The following is a 19140-nucleotide window of genomic DNA, read 5'->3' on the forward strand; positions in this document are numbered from 1 at the left end:
AAGAACCATTGAACTGTATATTTTAAATGAGTGAACTTTTTGGTATGTGAATTAAATCTCAGTGAAACTGTTGAAAAATAAGCTGGGGGTACTCAGAGGGCTCATCTTGTTTGTTTTCTATCTCTCCAGGATCAATGTCTTTGTTGCCTAATATATAATGTCTTGAAAACTGTTGTTTCGCATTGTCTTTCTTTTTTTTTGGCTGGGGGGGTGTTATTTCATGCAGGAGGATAAATACAAATCCTATCACTATTCCATCCTCACCAGAAGTAGCAGTCTTCTATGTTTTAATTAAAGAAACTGAGGCCAAAAGCAACTAACTGGTTTGCCAAAGTTTGTATTGCTTAGCGGCAGAGTCAGGACTATAACTAAGATTTTCTGATCTCTAATCTGAGGTTGAGACAGTATTGCTTCTTGTTTGTCCAACTTCTGAGGCATCTTGCTAACAGAAGGTTAATTAACCAGTCATAAACAAAGTAAATGTCTGTGACTTGAGAATCCCTTAAAGGTCCAGATCAGTTCTCCAACTTCCCCTGATTTGGCAGGTACTGACTGCACACCTATGTGAAATGCCTTTGGGGAGACATTCCTGGGGACAGGAAAGCAGGTGCTACCATCTTTGGCAACAAGGGGCTCACTATCTATTTGAGAAAAAAGGCTACACATGAAATATTTCTATGACTCAATCATGTTTACCTGTAATGTAATGAATGACTCACTCAATTGTGCAGCCCAAAAGAGTCAGGAGTGGTCATAGTATGTGGGCTTTTATCAGGAAATGCTTCTGAGAGAAGGGATAATTGGGACTTCGAAAGATGGCAGCATCCCCTGATTGGGCAGGGTAGTAAGGCAGGGCAGTAAGGCAGGACATTGTATCCACAGGGTGTGTGTTAAAATGCACACAAGGCCTCAGAGGGTTCTTGGCAGTAAGAAAATTCTGAGTCTTGGGGTGGGGGAAGGAAAGGGATGTTGTCCTGGGAAGAGGGAAGCCATGAGGGATTTGATGAGAGTCCTGTGGTGAAGGGATGACTAATAAAGCCAGTCTTTTCACACTTCAAAATCAAATGCTCCCAGGCAGTTTTTAATAGGAAACAAGTGTCTTCCCAGGTTATGAAATGCTAGGTTGTCCATTTGCAGTTACAGGATAAATATTTCAGACTCTAATCATTCAATCTTTCATGGGACATGTATGGAGCACCTGCTATATACTGGAAGTTGTTCCCGGGGCCGGGGATTCACAGATACATAACACTAATGGCTCATGATCTAGAGGGGAAGACACTTGGACAATTGTGGCAGATTTCCTTAGGGAAAGGTGCTCTTCCCCACTTCATTCCCTCTGTCAGTCATCAGGGTAAAGGACACAAGGCCACAACAACTTGAAAAGGTTTTCATTTAATGTCAGTGTGGCAGAGTACACTTCCCTAAGACTAATCTAGAGCTTTCTTTAATAGCCTGGGAATTCTTTCCTGTATCTGCTTCCTCATACCCCCAACAGTTTTCCCGAGTTACAGTGACATGTGTGGGCATTGTTTACCCTCCTATGAAACACAGGCCTTTAAAGGGGAACATCCAAACCTGGTGGTTTTCTTCTACTTGCCTAGGGCTGACTGTCTACAAAGGGCCTTCCCATCCCCTCTTCCTTTCTCTTTTGCAATTCTTTGTATGGCCTCCCATGAGATTTCTGCTTTTTGGGCCAGTTGTAATGCTTGTGGTGCTGTGATGCCAAGGAAAATGAGAGATTGCACTCCCCAGGTGAAACCCTGCCCCACCTCCTCCGCACACACGAGTGACTTGATCTGTTGTTGGCCTTCTAGTCCACCATGTCATAGCCAGGCTGGAGAGAAGCACACACATTGGTGCCATGTCCCTACAGAAGCCCAAAGCTCTGGAGTCAAGAGCACAAGGTCCTCAAGCCAAGTACCTCTTACTATTCACAGAATTCATGTGAGTGACAAGGGACTGTCAGTAGTCTTGGTCTCTTGGGACTAGACCTTGCCTCACATATCTCAAGAGGGTCACTGCACAGGTTCTATGACCTGGAGCCCAGCCTTAGGAGTAAGGTAAAATGTCAGGGCTCCATCTTTCCTGTTGAGTATTAAATACAGCCTTGCTGGGCCCTGGTCCTGGGTGAGCTGTTACCACCAAAGACTCCTTTCCACTCACAGCTCGCCTTGCTTGTTGGCTTTGAAGCAAGAATAATATTGCTATATTACCCTCTGTTTGTGCAGGGCCTTACCATTCACAGAGACATTTCTTCTTCATCATCCTTTTTTTTGATAGAAACTACTTTAATAGACCATTTACCAAAACCAACAATAAGTATCATTCTAAACAGCAAAACACAGCAAAATTACAATTAATATCAGGAACGAAACAGGCTTTTTATCTCTCATTTTTATCTCAATCATTTAACAAATACTTTTTTAGCACCTATTTTGGGCCACAGTATTGTTTTATGTTCTGAAGAATGAATAAGGAAGACAAAAACTATGACTCGTGGAGCTTGTATTTTTCTGTGAATTGCTTTTTTCCTCCTTCATCTTATTGATGCCTCAGGATAGCCATATTACGTGGGTTTTTCATAAATTCACCTCCTTCCTCCTTCATTTTTCCTGTCCTGCTGGTTTTATAACTCAGTGAATTGCAATTCCCCTACCCCCCTCCACCCCCAAATGTCTTAGCAGTGCAAATATCTAAGAAAAAAGCAAACATACTCATACATCTTGGTTGACAGTTTAACTCTGATAACACCACCCTCAGCCAACAGTAGGGTTTCAGGGGAAAATCTCTAAAGTCTATGGGTGTATTAAGGGGTCAGAAACCCAATTTAGCAAACAGATCATGAGAGAGTGGTTATTCACGATTTGAAGGTATACTTATTTTAAAAGAGATTCATAAAGTTACTGAATTTGAGTGACTATGCATTTGTTCTATTTCTCTGAGTTTTCAGATAGGAGCTTATAGAAAGAAAGTGACTCATTCTATCCCACAGCTAACTAGTGGACAAGCCTAGGACTTGGACCCACTCTTTCTGAGCCCTGGCCTCATCATTTGAGCTTCCTAGCAATGGAAGAGTTTGCATCCAGGTTACTCTTTAAACACTAAGTAAAATAGAAGGAAAAGAATGTCTTGAAGTGCAAGGGTGCAAAGCCATAGTATATTGGCAACCAGTTAAAAACTCAGATAAAGTACCTCTGAAATTATTATATGCTGCAAAACAGTTGAAGGGGAAACGGGACTTGAATTCCTTAAGAGGGATTTATGCATAAAGACCTAGGAACTCATCTAACAGCATTTTCTGGAGGAGTGAACAGGAGATGTCAGGGTGGAAAACCAGTCCTGATTGAATTCTTTCTAGCTGTGGGACCTCATACAAATCATTTAACCTTCTTCAGCCTCCATTGCTCATCTCAAATGAAAAAATGATACTAATAACCTGAGTTATGCCCAAAGAGTCAACTGAGGTCATCCAATCAGTCCCCGTATCAGACGTTTTATCCTAAATGTCTTTTGAACTCTCCACTTCTCTCTGTCCTCACTCTTCTTTCTTTAGTTCATCTCTCCTGATTTCTCCCAGACTGCATCTTTTTCATTCCACTCTCCACATTGCAGCCAAAGAGATCTTTCTAAAAGGTAAACCTGGTCACATCACCAATCTGCTTAAAACCCTTTAAGAGCTTCTTATTACTCTCAGGATAAAATTCCTGGTCTACAAGGCCCTTCATGTTCAGGTACCTGTCTGCCTCTTTAGGCTCTTCTCACATGGCTCCTCTCAAATTCTAGTCTCTAGCCAAAATAAACTAGTAGTTATTTTCCAGTGACCCAACCTCTCTCACTCACTTCCAGCCTTTGCAGTAGCTTGTTCCTCTACCTAGAATACCCAGCCTCTTCTAACACCTCCTTTCTTCCCCCATAACCCTGTTATCCTGTAGAATTCTGTGCATATTTCCTATATGGGAAGTTTGAATTGTTCCTTCTTTGTGCCCCACAACACCTTTATGTTTTTGTCTTCTTAGCACTCATCACCCTGATTGAAACTGCCTTTTCCCTTGTTGGATTCTCCCAGTTGCTGTTGTAGGACTATGTCTTACTTACGTTGAATGAATGATGAATGTTTAAATGCTTCGAAATCCACAGCTTACTACACAAGTGTTAAGCGTTATGTAATATTACTCTATTTCAGTTGGTTATTAAATATTATTGGTCTACTCACCCATTTAATAACTAGTATCACATTCCAATCACAACATTCTGATTCTTTCCTAACCCCAATACTAATAAAGGTTACCACTTACTCAGCATTTAAACTGGGCTAGGTTCTGTGGTAAGATTTTAGATGTATGATATCATTTACTCATCATGGCAATCTTACAAGCATAATTCTCATTTTTCAGATGAAAAAACTAAGGCAATATCAAAGAGATTAAGTAGCTTGTCCAATATCAAATAGCCAGATTTTGAATCCTGGTACTTTGAGTACAAGATCCAAACCTTAATTCTAACCATTTCCTAATTCTGCCAAAGTCTTCAGATAAGGGCACTATTAACAGTGTAAAAAGTAACTCACAGAATGGGAGGAAAAAATATCTTCAAATTATATATCTAATAAAGGATTAATATCCAGCATATAGAAAGAACTCTTAAAACTAAACAATAAAAAAAAACCTGATTTGAAAATGGGCAGAAGACTTAAATAGACATTTCTCCCAAAAAAGATATACAAATGACCAATATGCACATGAAAAGATGTTCAACATCACAAATTATTAAGGAAATGCAAATCGAAACTACCTCATACCAGTTAGGATGGCTATTATATAAAGAAAACAACAGCAAATAACAAGTATTGGTGATGATACGGGATATTGAAACCCTATGCCTTGTTGGTAGGAATGTAAAATGGTGTAGCCACTGGAAAAACAGTATGGCAGTTCCTGAAAAAAAATTAAAAATAGAATTACAATATAATCCAGAAATTCCACTTCTGGATGTACATCCAAAAGAAGTGAAAGCAGGGTCTAGAAGAGACATTTGTACTAAAGTTTATAGCACTGTTATTTACAATAGCCAAAACGTGGAAGTGACCCAAGTATCCTTTGATAGATGAATGTATAAGCAAAATGTATATGCATATTGTACAAAGGAATATCATTCAGACTTTGAAAGGAAGGAAATTCTGACCACATGAATGAACATTGAGGAAATTATACTAAATAAACTAAATCAGTCACAAAAATACAATTGCTGTATCATTTCACTTATTTGAGGTACCTAGAGTTGTCAAATTCATAGAAACAGGAAGTAGAATGGTGGTTGCTGGGGGCTGGAAAGAGAAGGGAATGCGGAGTTGTTGTTCAATGGGTACAGAGTTTTGATTTTGTGAGTCGATAAAAGTTCTGGAGATGGATGGTGAAAGTGGTTGCATAATAATGTGAATGTACTTAATACCACTAAACCATACATCTAAAAATGGTTAAAATGGCAAATTTCATGTTTTGTATATTTTATCACAACTTATAAAAGATCCAATATTTAAACCATTTCCCAGTCCTGCCAAAATCATTAGTTTCCTTCTAATGAACTTTTGCTGTTTTCCTTCCAGATAACCTGCCTTTTATTTCTTTTTCCTCCTAAGACCAGGCTGCTCTCTGCCAGGATCTCTATAGCCTCCACATTGGTCAGGGCCCTTGATGAGGGCACAGATCAGCTTCAGGCTCTTAGTTCACTATTCTGAGAAGAAAATGCCTCTACTCCAAAGGCAGTCAGTACATATTTTACTCACAACAGTTGGCAGATGGCTGTGGATCCCTTCTGTTCCCAGGAATCACATTGGGACTAATTGCACTATGCATTTTCCATCACTGGTAGCTAATCCCGACAGTGACGCTGGACATTATTATTAATAGGCAAAGGACAAAGAGAGAGGGGAAGTGGCTTGGGCTGAGTCACACAGCAAAGTTAGAACTCTGAGCTCCCAGTGACTAACCTCGTCCTGGGCTCTTGTTCCACACACTTGGCCACTCCAGAGACTGGCTGCTTTTTGTACTCTGAGCAATAAACTCTCTGGCTCTCCAAATGGGTCTGACTCGTCTTGCAGAGAAATGAAGCAAAATCTTCCTTAGGATGTTATCTTCTGATCCTTCTGCGTCTACTGGTTGGCAGGAAACCAGAGTCCCCCTTCTTGCCAAATGACCCTGAACATACCTTTGAGTCTCTGGACTCTCAGTTTTCCCTTCATAAAATATGGAAAGGAGTTATTGATGCCCGTCCCCAGAGAAACTGAAAGAGCTAGGGAGAGAAGGATTGGGGTGCACTTATCCAATCTATTCTGCATTATCCTTTATACCAGTGAACCTTAAACCTGACAGAATACCACATTTGCATGAGTAGTCTTCAAACTACAAATTCCTGGGCCTTGACAAGCTCAGATAACTTGGGTTTCTCCACCTTTCTCCTGGCCGCATGGCCCCCAATGTGAAGGGGACCCCCTTGAGCTGAGCGGTGGGATGGTCTTTAACTTTTTTACTTAAATCCTCTCCAACTTAGTTTAAAGGCATCTTCTCTATGAGATGGGAAACATTTCAGTTCATCTCCTCTGAGCACTCCCTTGGACTCACTGTTCCCCAATTTTGGCACTTCTCACATACTGCCTGTTAATTTCACTTAACTCTTCAAATCTTTGTCTTCTGTGTTCTCAGTTAGCTACTGGAGGTTAAGAACTGTGTCACACACTTCTCTTATTGTCCTACAAATGCCAGCTCCATTAGCACATAGTATATGCTCAATAAATATTTGTTGACTTGTGAATCTTGTGATTAGGAAATCTGGAATAATTTCGTACTTATGAAGGGAGGTGTTCTGTGTCCTTTGGAAGCTTTCTGATCACATGGTAAGAACTTTAAACAAAGAAACAGGAGCCTTAGCATCCAATTCTGGCTGTGTCACAAACTCCCATTGCGACCTGAAACAAATCACTTGCCTTCTCTAGCCCTCAGTTCCCTCATTTGTGAAACAAGGCCTGATCTGTAAAGCTTCTTTTAGCTCTGGGTTTGGGCTACTCTAGATAACAAGAGCCAGCCTTTTCCATGTCAGTGCCATTAATGCCCACAATGCCTTTTTCCTTCCTGTAAGGACTGTCTATTTGATGGGTTACTGCCAGTCTGAGAAACTCAAGAAAAGAGCAATTAAGTGTTTTGGCCAAGCTTCCATGCATATTATCTATGCATGTGTGTATGGATTGCTCACTCCTCACACCAGACCCTTGGCTTTGACTGGATTCTTCCATCCCAGAGCTTTTTAGCAGTCCTTCCCAAGTATAGGACTGTCAACACTTAATTATCTGCATACCCACTCTGTCTTCTGTGAATGATGCAGGACAAAGGTATGACTTTCCAGCTGGATTTCCCCTTGTCCCTCTGCACACTGCCATCCAGGGTCAGAATTCAGTGCCATATTCAGTATGGTTTGTTCGAATACTGTCCTCCGAGGAAGAGATGAAAGACACAAGACACTAATCCCTCACAGAACTTCTAGTTTGCCTTGGAGACGGAGACGAGAATGTATGGGAAAAAGATTTGCTACCATATGTGAGGGAGGACCTTGGATCAAAGTGCTGCTTTGATATATCTCCAGTACCTAGAACAGTGTCCGGTACATAGAAGTTGCTCAAAAAATTCATAAACATAGATGAAAATTTCCATGGTTATAAAAAACTTTTTATTTTAAAAAAGAGAAAGACTTTCTTCAATGAAATAGGTGGATATAAGGCCGCCCCAGCTGAAGGGATCTAGGGTTGAGGCCTGCCTGCTGTCTCCTCTGGGCCCCAGAGAAGTTCCTCGGAGCCCAGTTGGAACACTTACTGCAGTCAGCTGGAAAGGAGATGTAAATCAATTCTTGCTCTTTTTCCTGGTTAACCTTAGCCACATGGGGATCCTAGCAAAATAAGTGCAGGTTTGAAGAACCTGGCCCTCCAGGGGGGAATATTCCTATCTGAAAAGGTGTCAATCCCTCCTCTCCCCTCCCTTTAGGGAGCTCCAATTAGTAAGGGCAGAGGGGAGGAAGTTTTGAGTAGGAGATGTCTGAGTTGGTCCACAAATGTATACAATGTAATATTTGTTTACTTTAAATAAAGAAAAAAAGCCACTGTGGTAATGTTTTCCAGTATTCAATAGAAATCCACTTGGTATTATCTTACAAGCAGTCAGAATTTGAAAATACAATGTAAAACCCTCGTGAATCCTGTTCAATGAGTAGATGGTACTGCCTTTTGCACAGTGCACCCTGCATCACCCTGGCAGCTATTAACATTCCTGACCAAGTTCACCATCAGCCTCAGGCACATGCAGCTGCTAGGACTGCCAATGAGAGCATCTCTCTTCCATATCTACAGGACTGAGACCCCCCTGCCTGACTTGGCCTTCTCCTTGGCTTCTCCACCCATGATGGACAATGGAGGGAAACTAACCCAGGGGATATGTACTTGCCAAGATGGTCCAGAGAGGAAGGCACATCCCAGATCTGCATCTGGAAGACAACTTTGGGTAACCAACATTTTTTAAATCTGTCAAATGGATAAAGCTCTTTAATTAAGAGGGTTTCATCATTATCCATCTTAAGCCTTTTCATATAAATCTCTTTCCTATGCCGCAGACTGTCCTTCCTTACAGGAGCCAGAATGGGCAGGTAGATAATGCCAGGGACCCTGCTATAGACTGAATGTGTCCCCCTAAAATTTATAAAGTTGAAAGCTAATCCCCAATGTGATGACATTTGGAGGTTGAACTTTTGGGAGCTGATTAGGTCATGAGGACTCCCTCATGAATGGCATTTGTGTCCTTGTAAAAGATACCCCAGGGAGATCTCTTGCCCTTTTCTACCATGTGAGGTTACAACAAAAAGCCACCTATGAACCAGGAAGCAGGTTCAGACCAGACACTGAATCTGACAGAGGCTTGATGTTGGACTTCCGAGCCTCCAGGAATAAATATCTCTGAGAAATAAATGTCTGTTTTTTACAAGCCACCCAGTCTACAGTATTTTGTTATAGCAGCCTGAATGGATTAAGACAAACCTTATTCAACAGCTGGGGAAATTGAAGGGTAAAAGGAGCAAGTTGCCAGGAGCCCCAGCTCCTCCCCAACTGCCCGCCATAGCCATCTCTTCCACTTACTGGCCAGTCCCCTTACTTCTCTATCTTTAAAATCTACCTCAGGCTTTACAGGCTTTTATACACCCCTGCCCTTCCACTATCACTGTAGACTTCACCCCCTGTCCAAGTATCCATCCACAGCATCTGGGCTAGTCTTTGTACTTAAATAGTTGAGCTGGTATCGTTAAATCTGGTTTTACAATAGAAGCTACTCACGGTTAGGACTGGAGGGAAACTTGGAGATCAGGAGATATTAAGGCCTACCTGGAGGTCTTGCCCAAGTTTTGACAAAGTCAAGGCTGCAAACTAGGTGTTCCTATGTGTGCCTTATGCCTTTCTGGCTACATTCTGAGTTCCTCTCTTTTCTTGGTCCATTTCCCCTATGTGCCAGCTTTCCTTTTCTCCTCTGACCTTCTTCCTCTGTCCTGTCTCACCAGAGGGAGGCCCTAGGGATGCTGCACAGTACCTTTTCTCCGTGACCTTGGTGTTGACTCAAGGAGGGATTAACGACCTAAAGCAACGCAAAGCCCGATAGAGCCTGTGGTCCGCAGCTCTGAAACATGACTTGATCCCAACTAAGATCATCCCTGACAAAGCCCAAACGAAAGCTCGCAGAGTTTAGGTCACTTGTCAAGGTCATTCGGCTAAGAAGTGGCCGCAGCAGGAGACAACTGTAGGTCTGCAGGCCCCGGGGGCGGTGCTCTGCCCAAGGCCCTGCTCCAGTCATATCTGGAGGCTGACTGAGCCAGAGGCAAGCCCAGATCCCTCCTCCCTGCTCCGCGCAGCCTGACGCTGGGAGAAGTGCATTATTCCTTTAGGTCTCTAAGTATTGCCTACTTATTCGTGTTTGTGGCTTATGTCCGAAATGTAAGGGTGAGAGAGAGACAGTGCATAGGCAGTTGACACTGACTTTCTGGAATTAAGCAGGGCACCCTCAAAGCCCACTAGTCATTGTGAGCCAAGCCGCCGTGGATCATGTGCCATCCTACCCCTAGCGTGCAACCCCTGACTATGAGGCATGGGGTTTCGAACTATAGGGTCTGGAGCCGCGAACCTGGAGGCAACTCGGCCAGACACTGGAGTGCGCCAGGAGGATTCACAGACTTTCTCGGTAGTCGCGCTCTTAGGTCTCGTCTTCCGCCCGCCATTCTCCCACGCCCCTAGAGTACCCACTGACCCTTCAGGCTGAGATATCAAGGCCGCACCCTTATGCTGGGCGGTCCCCAGGGCTGGGTGCAGCTCCAGTGCGGCGCGCGCAGGATCCAGCGCTGGGAGGGAAAGAGGTAAAGAGCGGGGCGCGCGGGGCGCCTCCCCCGGGCCCAAGCTGGCAAGCGCATCTTCTAGGCGGGTTACCCACTTCCCAGTTCGCGCCGCCCAACTTCCATATCCACCCAGCCACTCCTCTGAGGCGCTCCCAGCACGCAAAACCATGCGCCTTGGATAACCGAATTCACTACTTTTGGAGTAGTACCCGGGGAAGGTGGTCAAGGACCGCAAGTGCGAGGAACTGGAGCAGAGCTCCCAGGACTCGCGGGCCGGGACTGGGACAGGACTTGGGGTGCTTCCCAGGTACCCTCTCAACCCGCTTCCCTTTGCAGACAGCAGTTGTCGCCCTTAGAAGGACGAGCCTCGGGCGTCCCGAAAGACCGGGCGTACTGCACGCTTTGAGGTACCGGCCTCTACAGGGAGGGACGGAGAAAGAGGGCTGCTAGCGAATGGCTGGCAGAAGGGACCTGTTTGCTGGCGGGTTTGGAGGTGGATGGGTTAGAGTTTGGAGCTGGAAGAGCCTGAGAGCAGACACTGGGATTTTTCTCCCCGCCCTCTTCCGATAAGGAACCACATTTCCAGGGGGAAATAAGGCGGAGTGTAAACACAAACAACCTCAAAAAGAAGCCAAGAAAAGCGAAGCCAAAAGAAGCAAGCGCAACACTGTTACAAAACTGTCTGGTTTTGTAACAATTTCTCTGCCGCTGGCCAATGAACAGCGTGGCGGCGCGTCACGTGGTGCCGCTTTATATAACACTTTGCTGAAACAAGACAGTTATTAGGCGGCGCGGGGCTGCCGGCATGGAGCTCAGAGTGGCACGGCAGGGACCGGCGTGCGGCGGTGCGGCCGCGGGGGCAGCCCCAATTCCTTCCAGTCGCCGCTCCCTGCCCCGGGTTCTCGGCCCCTAGATGCCTCTTCCCGCGCGTTCCTCTATCTATGGATTCATTGCAGACTGGACAGATGCTGAGCTTGCCCGCTGAGCTCGGTAGCAACAACTTAGAGCTGGCGGAGCCGGCTGCATCGGTGCCCCGCGTAGATACGGGCCCCCATCCAGAAGCGGCTACCGAAGGCCCCGCACCTCTACCAACGCGGGAGCCAGAGCTGGAGCAGCCTCCAAAGGCTTCGACGCCAGAGTGCAAAGTCCTGCTCTCGCAGGCCGACACCCTAGCGTCTGGGGTGCGCCTCCGGGAAGCCTTCGAGGTGTACAGACAACTGTCAGAGCGGCAGCAGCTGGTGGCTGAGCAGCTGGAGCAGCTGGTGCGCTGCCTGGCTGAGAACGTCCCGCAAGGCGAGGCTCCAGCGCCGGCGCCGGCGGACGGGAGCAGCGCGGCGAGCTGCACGCTTGTGGAGGAAGAGACAGGGGTGGCAACGGCCGCTGAGGCCACTGAGGTGTGGGACGGCTTCAAGTGCCGGAAGTGCCATGGATTTCTATCAGACCCTGTGTCCTTGTCCTGCGGCCACACCTTTTGTAAATTGTGCCTGGAACGTGGGCGGGCAACCGACCGGCGCTGTGCGCTGTGTGGGGTCAAACTTTCTGCGTTGATGGTGGCCACTGGACGGGCGCGCGGGACCTGGCGAGCTGGGCAGCAGGCGCCGCCGCCGCTACGGGTCAACGTGGTGCTCAGCGGTCTCCTCGGCAAGTTGTTCCCGGGTCCGGCACGGGCGTCGCAGCTCCGGCACGAGGGCAACCGGCTGTACCGCGAGCGCCAGGTGGAGGCGGCGCTGCTCAAGTACAATGAGGCAGTTAGGTTAGGTGAGCCCACCGCGCCGCCAGGCAATGAACCCACAGGGAGGTGGGAAATGATCACGCGCAGGGAAGCGTAGGGCCGACCGGACTGGAGTGGGGGAGGGGTTTCTGAAGTTCGATCTCTGATTTTGTCTCTGTCTCTGCCTCTTTGTGTCTGTTGTTCTTTGTCTTTTCTGTCTCCTGTGACCTTCTGTATTTCTGCGTGTCGGTTTCTGTTTGTGGCACACTGTTTCTCTGTCTTTTTCAGTCTTTCGCACCTTTGTCACTCCGTTTCTTGCTCAGTTTCACCGTCTGTTTCCCCGCCTCCCCTCCTACCCTGCTCTTACACCTGCCTGCACTTTCCCTGCGGGGAGAGGAACTTCACACCCTTCCAACTCTCTGCGGGCTCTGCTGGGCTCCAGTCAGCCGAGGTGTTCACTAGGCGCCTGCTTCTGCCGTCCCACCGGGCCTGGGCCTCTGTTGCAGCCGGGAGGTGTCCCTTCCCGGGCCGCGGCTCTGTGTAGGGTGGGTCCGGAGTGGAATTAGGTCAGGAGAGCACTGGTTGCATAAGGGCCGCGAGCGGCCCAGGCCGGGCGGCCCCTCCTTCGCGCGGGCGGGCTGGGTTGTGTAACGGCTGAGGTAACCGAAGTGGGCCACGCTCGCCTCGGAAACCATCCCGCGAGCCTGAAGAGGGGGGAGCACTCGCGCCCCGCTGCCCTGTGACTCATTGTCACCGCTTCCTATCACACGATCCTCGGCTGAAATAGATGTCTCCCTCCGCCTGCCCGCAGCCTTCGCCCTTGCCTCGAACCCCTACCCAGCCAGTCCTGAGGGCGACCAGCCCGGCAACTGCTCAGGGATCTTGGGGGCTGCGGGATGCCTGCAAAGAGGACACGCATCTGTCCCGCTTTCCTGAGCTACCTGGGGACAGATGGGTGGGCTTTGCAGGTTCAAGGGCAACGTGGACAGCCCCACCCCTGCAGCCAGACTAGGGCACCCGAGTTACCCCAGGGAGAGGTTCCCCCTGACACCCTGTCCCCCGACATCTGGCCCCAGGAAGTTGCCGCTGAGCCGCTGGCTGATGTTGCCCAGCTCCGGGTCAGCTGCCAGAAACTCGGCTGACTGGTGGGGAATGGTGATCGGCGAAGCGTGCCAGAATGGAGGCAGCAGGGTTGTGCAGACAGGAATCTAGGATCCGAAGGTGCCCTGAGCCCAACTCTGACGGGTAGAGGAGGGGTGGGATGGAGCCTCCACCTGTTGAATCTCCACCCAAGCGGACAACAAGTAATGGGGGAGGAGGAGGAACGAGGGCTGACTGGTCAAGACTGGCACCTGACGGAGAAGGGGACTCTTCCCCCCGCCCCCCCGCCCCGCCTGCCCCCCCCCGCCCCCGCCCCATACATACACAGTTCTCAGGTAAGGCACATCGTGAGCTACCACTGGGCTGGCATATGCTGCAGAAAAGAAGGGACAAAGAGCACTGTAAACACTTTGCTATTGTCCTTAGAGCAAGTAATGGGCACCCAAGCAAGCCCTGGACATACCCCTGGGGGAAAACAACAACAAAGCCTGTTCCTGCAGCAGAAGCTGGAACCAGATTACCGGGGAAGAGCTGGGCAATATGAAGGATCCAGGTAGAGATCACTTCAGCCTATTTCAGAAGGGCCAGGAAAGTCCCTTCCCATCCTCTTTGCCCTTTGTGGCCACAACCACTTTTCCCTGTGTGTGTTTTTTTTTCTTGCACCATCTGAGCAGTAAGGGTGAAAATGTCAAGACCACTTGAACCTTCTAAGAGGAAAGGGGTCTCCTCAACAAAGAGTTTCTTTGTTCTGGAAGACGGCCCATCTCTCCACCTTATTATTCTAAGTCCTTCTCCCCTTTCAGGAAAAAGGAACCTGTCTCCCACCCCAGATTCAAAGTTTGACCAGTTAGCAATGAATCTGACCAGCTAGCTGTGTGACTTTTAGCAGGTCTGTTCCCCTCTCTGGGCTTGATTTCCCTCATCTGAAGAAAGGGTTGGTTGAGCCAGATGATTTCTAAAGGCCTGTCCAGCCTTGGCATCTACTGATTCAGAGGGTTGGTGAGAGCCACCCTCACTTTATTGTCAGAAGCCTTGTCCAGGTTCATTCACATTTGGCAATCTGTAATGAGAAGATGGAACCATGCATATGTATTTTCATTTTCTTCAGAGAAACTTTGTATGTGCTGGGTTTTGTAGACAGAGGTGTTGCTAATTTCACCAGAAGATTAATTTGAACTTGTCTTCCTGGTGGCCAGGACGAGGGTCACATCTTGCCACCTTCCTCACTCCGCTTCTTGGCCTGTTTCTTTGTGGGTGATACCTCACTCAGAAGCCAGGCTGGCACTTGCTAGTCATGCATAGCCACAAAGCAGGGTGCCAGGGTTTTCTCTATGTCAAAGTCACTGATGCACTACTGACACCACAGGCTCTCTAAGGAACTTCTTGAGAGAGGGGCAAAAATTATTTCTTTATAGCTACGGAAGCTCATACCCAAGGTGACTGGGGATGTGGTTGGCGGGGCAATATTAGGGCTAGAAATTGAGCCCAATCCTTTGGGTTTGTAGTAGGAAAGTCCTAATAACTTACCATCCTCATACAGTACTTATCACATGTTTGTTGCTGGGGACCATTAATGAGGGCTTTTTTTCTCTCTCTCATTTTGGCAGCTCCAAATGACCACTTGCTTTATAGCAACCGGTCTCAAATTTATTTTACCTTGGAGTCTCATGAAGATGCACTGCATGATGCAGAAATAGCATGTAAGCTCCGCCCAATGGGTTTTAAGGTGAGTGTGGGATGGGAGGGATGGGAAAGGATTGTATTGTAGATAGGAATTGTCATGAAGAGTTGCCATCCTGGGGGTCAGGGGCACTAGAGCTCAAATAGAGCCAGGGGAAGGCTTTGCAAGGGAGCTGGGGATAGCTTGACAAAGGGTGACTCAGGTTGGAACTGTATTCTTCCCCAATTTGATCTGCAGAGTAGTTTGGGCTTTGTGACTCCGGAACATGGACTTGGGAGCCTGACTGCCTGAGTTTATGTCCCGGGTCTGCTATTTTTACAAGCTGTGTGACCTTGAGCAAATTATTTAACCTCCCTGTGCCTCATCTCATATATAAAATGGTGATATTTAAAACACCTACTTAACAGAGTTTGTTGGGGATTATATGAGCTAATCCATGTAAGATGCTTAGAACAGTGCCTGGCACGTAGCATCATGTAAGTGTTTGCTGTCATCATCACAATTATTTTACAGGGACAATAGGAAGGTAAGAGAAATATCGTTGGCTGGTTGTACCATTTGGAGTCCTTAATATAGTCGGTCAGTCTGCCAGTATCCACAAAAATTTAGATCACATGGAGGGTAGAGAGAAAGACAGACTAAGACAGACTAAGCATCTCTCAGGATGCCAGAAGGCAAAGTGTCACTTTCTGCATCTCTGCCTGGCCTTAGGACTGGCCCTCAGCCATACACATGTCAATATTTGGTTTAGAAGATTAGATTGGAGCCAGGGCTCTACTACTTGCCAGCTAAGTAACCATGGGGAAGTTGCTTTACTTTCTGGACCCCCAGTATCCTTGTTTGCAACATGAAGCTATTGCTATCTCCCATGATTGCCTCATAGGAATGCAGTGAGGGTCACAGGTGAGCATGGCCAAGGGGCCATTCTGTGAGCTATAAGACATACTGGATTTGATGTAGTGCTCTCTCTACACAACTCCAGGATACCTTCCTTGGAAACTCGACTTATCCAAGTCCAGATCCATAATCCCTTATCTGAATCCCATGGGGTCAGATGTGTTTAGAATTCAGAATGTTTCCTGTTGCAAAAAGGCCTTATATGGAGTAACACCCTCAGCAAACTCTGGACAGTGTCCCATAATCAAACACACCAGTATTTCAGAAGCGTATTACTTGAAAATTCACAGTAAGTTGGATAAAGAATATAACACACTTTATATCATTTTAGGATAGGTTTTTCCACCTCATGACTTTTGATGTCAAGCTTATGAAAATATTGGATTATCAGACTTTTTAGGATCTGGGAACTTTAGATGAACAACATTATGGACCTGCATACTGGGCAATTAGTATTGGAGTAAATCTCATATGTTCTTTCATGAGAAGGTTTTCATGGGTCATGATGGATTAGTATGTTCTCTTTCCCAAAGAACACATTTACAGTTTACTAAAAGTCACCAGTGTCTTAACCCAAAGGAGCTTCAGTGGGAGCATTTCAGGCCTTGTAGCAGTGCAGGTCAGGGAGCTGCTTTAAGGGGTAGGAGGACTTCTCCTGCAACCTTTTCTGCTCCCACCCTAAACCTAGGGCCTAAGGGTGGAGACCTCGATAGTGCAATAGGAAGCAGGGCTAAGTAAGCAGTAGACCCTTTTGGATGAAATAGGAAAAGTGACTTTCCAGTGAAGGAAATGTTGATGGAAGTATTAAATATCAGTTTCACTATCCTGAAGGTAAGTGGAGAGGTAGTGATGAGAGAACTTTATTGTCTCAGAGGTTGAGAAGACATTGAACTGATGCATATAATTCAAAACTACTTCACACTCCAATTTGCATATTTCCTACCATTTCTATGTCAAATGCTCCTGTGGGAGTGGTTCACCTTTTGCAGTCCTATTCTAGCCAACCATCCAGGGCTCAGTGGGGTACTCAAAACATCCTGCAGGTGGTACAGCTCTCACTGGGGTAAGCTGCCTGGCCTGAGCAGATGTAGTATGTCGGTTGCTGCTTTCTAGGATTGGTGGGATCCCAGAGGCCTCTCCAGTCTCCCAACACTTATCCCCTCTAGCTTCCCTGAAATGTCACACAAGTCTTTCTCCAGAGGGCCCTTGGTAAACACTTGTGGGAGTAGCAATAAGCCATCAGCATCCACTAGTAGCCAGAGATTAGGTTCCAGGAGGAGGGTGAAGGACATGAGGAGAGGTCCCCAGGGGGTTTGGAGCAGGGGACACTGCTCAAGAAAGCATATTCCAGTGAATCCCTGTAGCCAAGTGGGAGCCTGAGTCACGGGGCCTATAGCATGTTAGAAGGGAAGGCAGGGGAGTACTCAGTAGCCACAACCTGGATCATTTCCTTCACTAAGTTGAACTCAGGATCAGCTGTGGAGGCAAGGGATTGGGGAACAGACCCTGAGGGGCAGCCTAAATGATTCAAGAGGAATGCTCTCCAAGCCAGGTTGCAAGGGCCACCCCTCCCAAGGCACAGATAGAGGGCGGCCCTCTTCCCACCTCTTTTCATCTTTCTTCCTCTTCCTCAGGATGCTCCTCTGCTATCCCTAGAGATTCTCTCCCTGGGCAATTGGGCTTGGATACTGAGGAGCCCTAAAACTTCTTTATTCTTCTTAAAGGCATGGTGAAGGAGTAGAAGTGAGCTGAGCCCACAGGAGTGAAAGCATTTGCTTAGGCCCTGCTTAGTCCTCAGAAGAGTACTGTCTTCTTGTGTAGAAGGGCTTTCACCATTATGATGTTAGTTGTGAGTTTTTCATAGATGTTTTTTGTCAAGTTGAGAAGGTTTCCTTCTATTCTGTTGAGTGTTTTTTTTTATCATGAAAAGGTGCTGGATTTTGTCAAATGCTTTTTTTGCATCTATTGAAATGATCGTTTCATTTTTTAATTTTTTTATTTAATTACTATGATCACAATTGTAGTTCCAGCTTTGCCTTTGAGGTCTGGAGAGGTCACATCCATTCTCTTGGGCCTCTTCTGAAAAATGATCAGTAAGTACAGATGGTCACTCAAGCCAGTAATGTGGACTAGGCCTCTGTTTGACAGACTAGTTAATAGGAAGGCATATCTGGGCAAGTCCTAGAAGCTGGTTAGTATGTGCTCAAGTCAGGGTTCTTGTTACTTGGTGATCCCTCTAATATAGCAGTGGGACAGGTTGGGAGGAGGTAGTACTGCCCTGTAATTAAGAATTTGGACTTTGGTGTCAGTCAGTCCCAGGCTCAAACCCTGATTCCAGAATTTACCAGCTGTTACTTTCAGCAAGTCACTTTTCTGGGTCTCAGTTTTATTTTCCTTAAAATGGGCTTTGGAATAGTTGGCTACATTATAGGGCTGTAGATGAGTAGAAGGTGAATAAGAATGAGATTCAATGCTAATGTTTTCTTCCAGGCACACTTCAGAAAAGCACAAGCCTTAGCCACCCTAGGCAAGGTGGAGGAAGCACTAAGGGAGTTTCTATATTGTGTGTCCCTGGATGGAAAGAAGAGAGCAAGATCTGAAGCCCAAAGGGTGAGTTGAGATGACATCAGGTCCAACTACCCAATGCGCTCCCACCTCTCTGTCTTCTCCAGGGAGGGGAGTGAGGGAACTGTCTTCCCTGGCATCTGGGCTCCTGAGTGGGTGGCTCCCTGGGCTAAGGGAACCAGAGGGAGACACAAGTACCAATTGATTGCCCCCAAACACTGTCTTCTTGGCATGTACAATCAATTGACAGTTCCTGCATTTCTGTAGGAGCCTGTGAGGAACATTCTTGTTTCTTTCCCTGGGTCGTTAGTGCTACAAAAACAAAACAAAACAAAACTAAATAAAACTAAACAAGTTAACACTGGGATGGGGACTCACTGAGGAGATTCTGGCTGTTGATGAGAAGTCAGTGATGTGGGGCTCCCTACAGTTATAGAACTTTTCTTTGACTGAGTCACAGCTTCACCAGCCACACTGTGAAACCAGCTCCTCAGAACAGATGCTGGTTCCCATCTCCTCTGCCATATGCAGAACTCCAACATTTAGCTCCTTTGGTATAAATAAAACATATACTGTCTCACAAATGTAAGTCAAGGGCCATTACAATATAATCTAAATAGTCATCCCAGTTCTTGAATCCTAGAAGAATGTCGTTATTTTAAAAAGTTGCATGAAACACTGGAAGCATTAGTGAAGGCTCAAGTATCCTCACTTCACAGACTTTGTTGCTTACTCTTCTGCAGTGTATTCTCAAGGTATCTGGCTAATTGGC

General features: G+C 46.6%; 1 protein-coding gene across 4 annotated transcripts in view; it reads left to right on the plus strand.

The window, feature by feature from the left end:
* Positions 1 to 19140, plus strand: part of LONRF3 (LON peptidase N-terminal domain and ring finger 3) — a 129156-nt gene that overhangs the window by 79717 nt on the left and 30299 nt on the right. The window contains exons 2-4 of one of the 4 annotated variants that reach the window (XM_036226856.1): positions 8393 to 8543; positions 14833 to 14951; positions 18294 to 18413. In XM_036226856.1, coding sequence (XP_036082749.1) covers positions 8477 to 8543; positions 14833 to 14951; positions 18294 to 18413 — 306 coding nt within the window. In that variant the 5' untranslated portion in view covers positions 8393 to 8476. Of the gene's footprint in view, positions 1 to 8189; positions 8544 to 11200; positions 12172 to 13570; positions 13779 to 14832; positions 14952 to 18293; positions 18414 to 19140 lie in introns of those variants that run through there. The other 3 variants (XM_036226855.1, XM_016124442.2, XM_016124443.2) reach the window with 3 other exon arrangements.

This window comes from Rousettus aegyptiacus, unplaced genomic scaffold, assembly GCF_014176215.1.
Source record: "Rousettus aegyptiacus isolate mRouAeg1 unplaced genomic scaffold, mRouAeg1.p scaffold_m13_p_9, whole genome shotgun sequence".
Classification (NCBI taxonomy): Eukaryota; Metazoa; Chordata; class Mammalia; order Chiroptera; family Pteropodidae; genus Rousettus; species Rousettus aegyptiacus.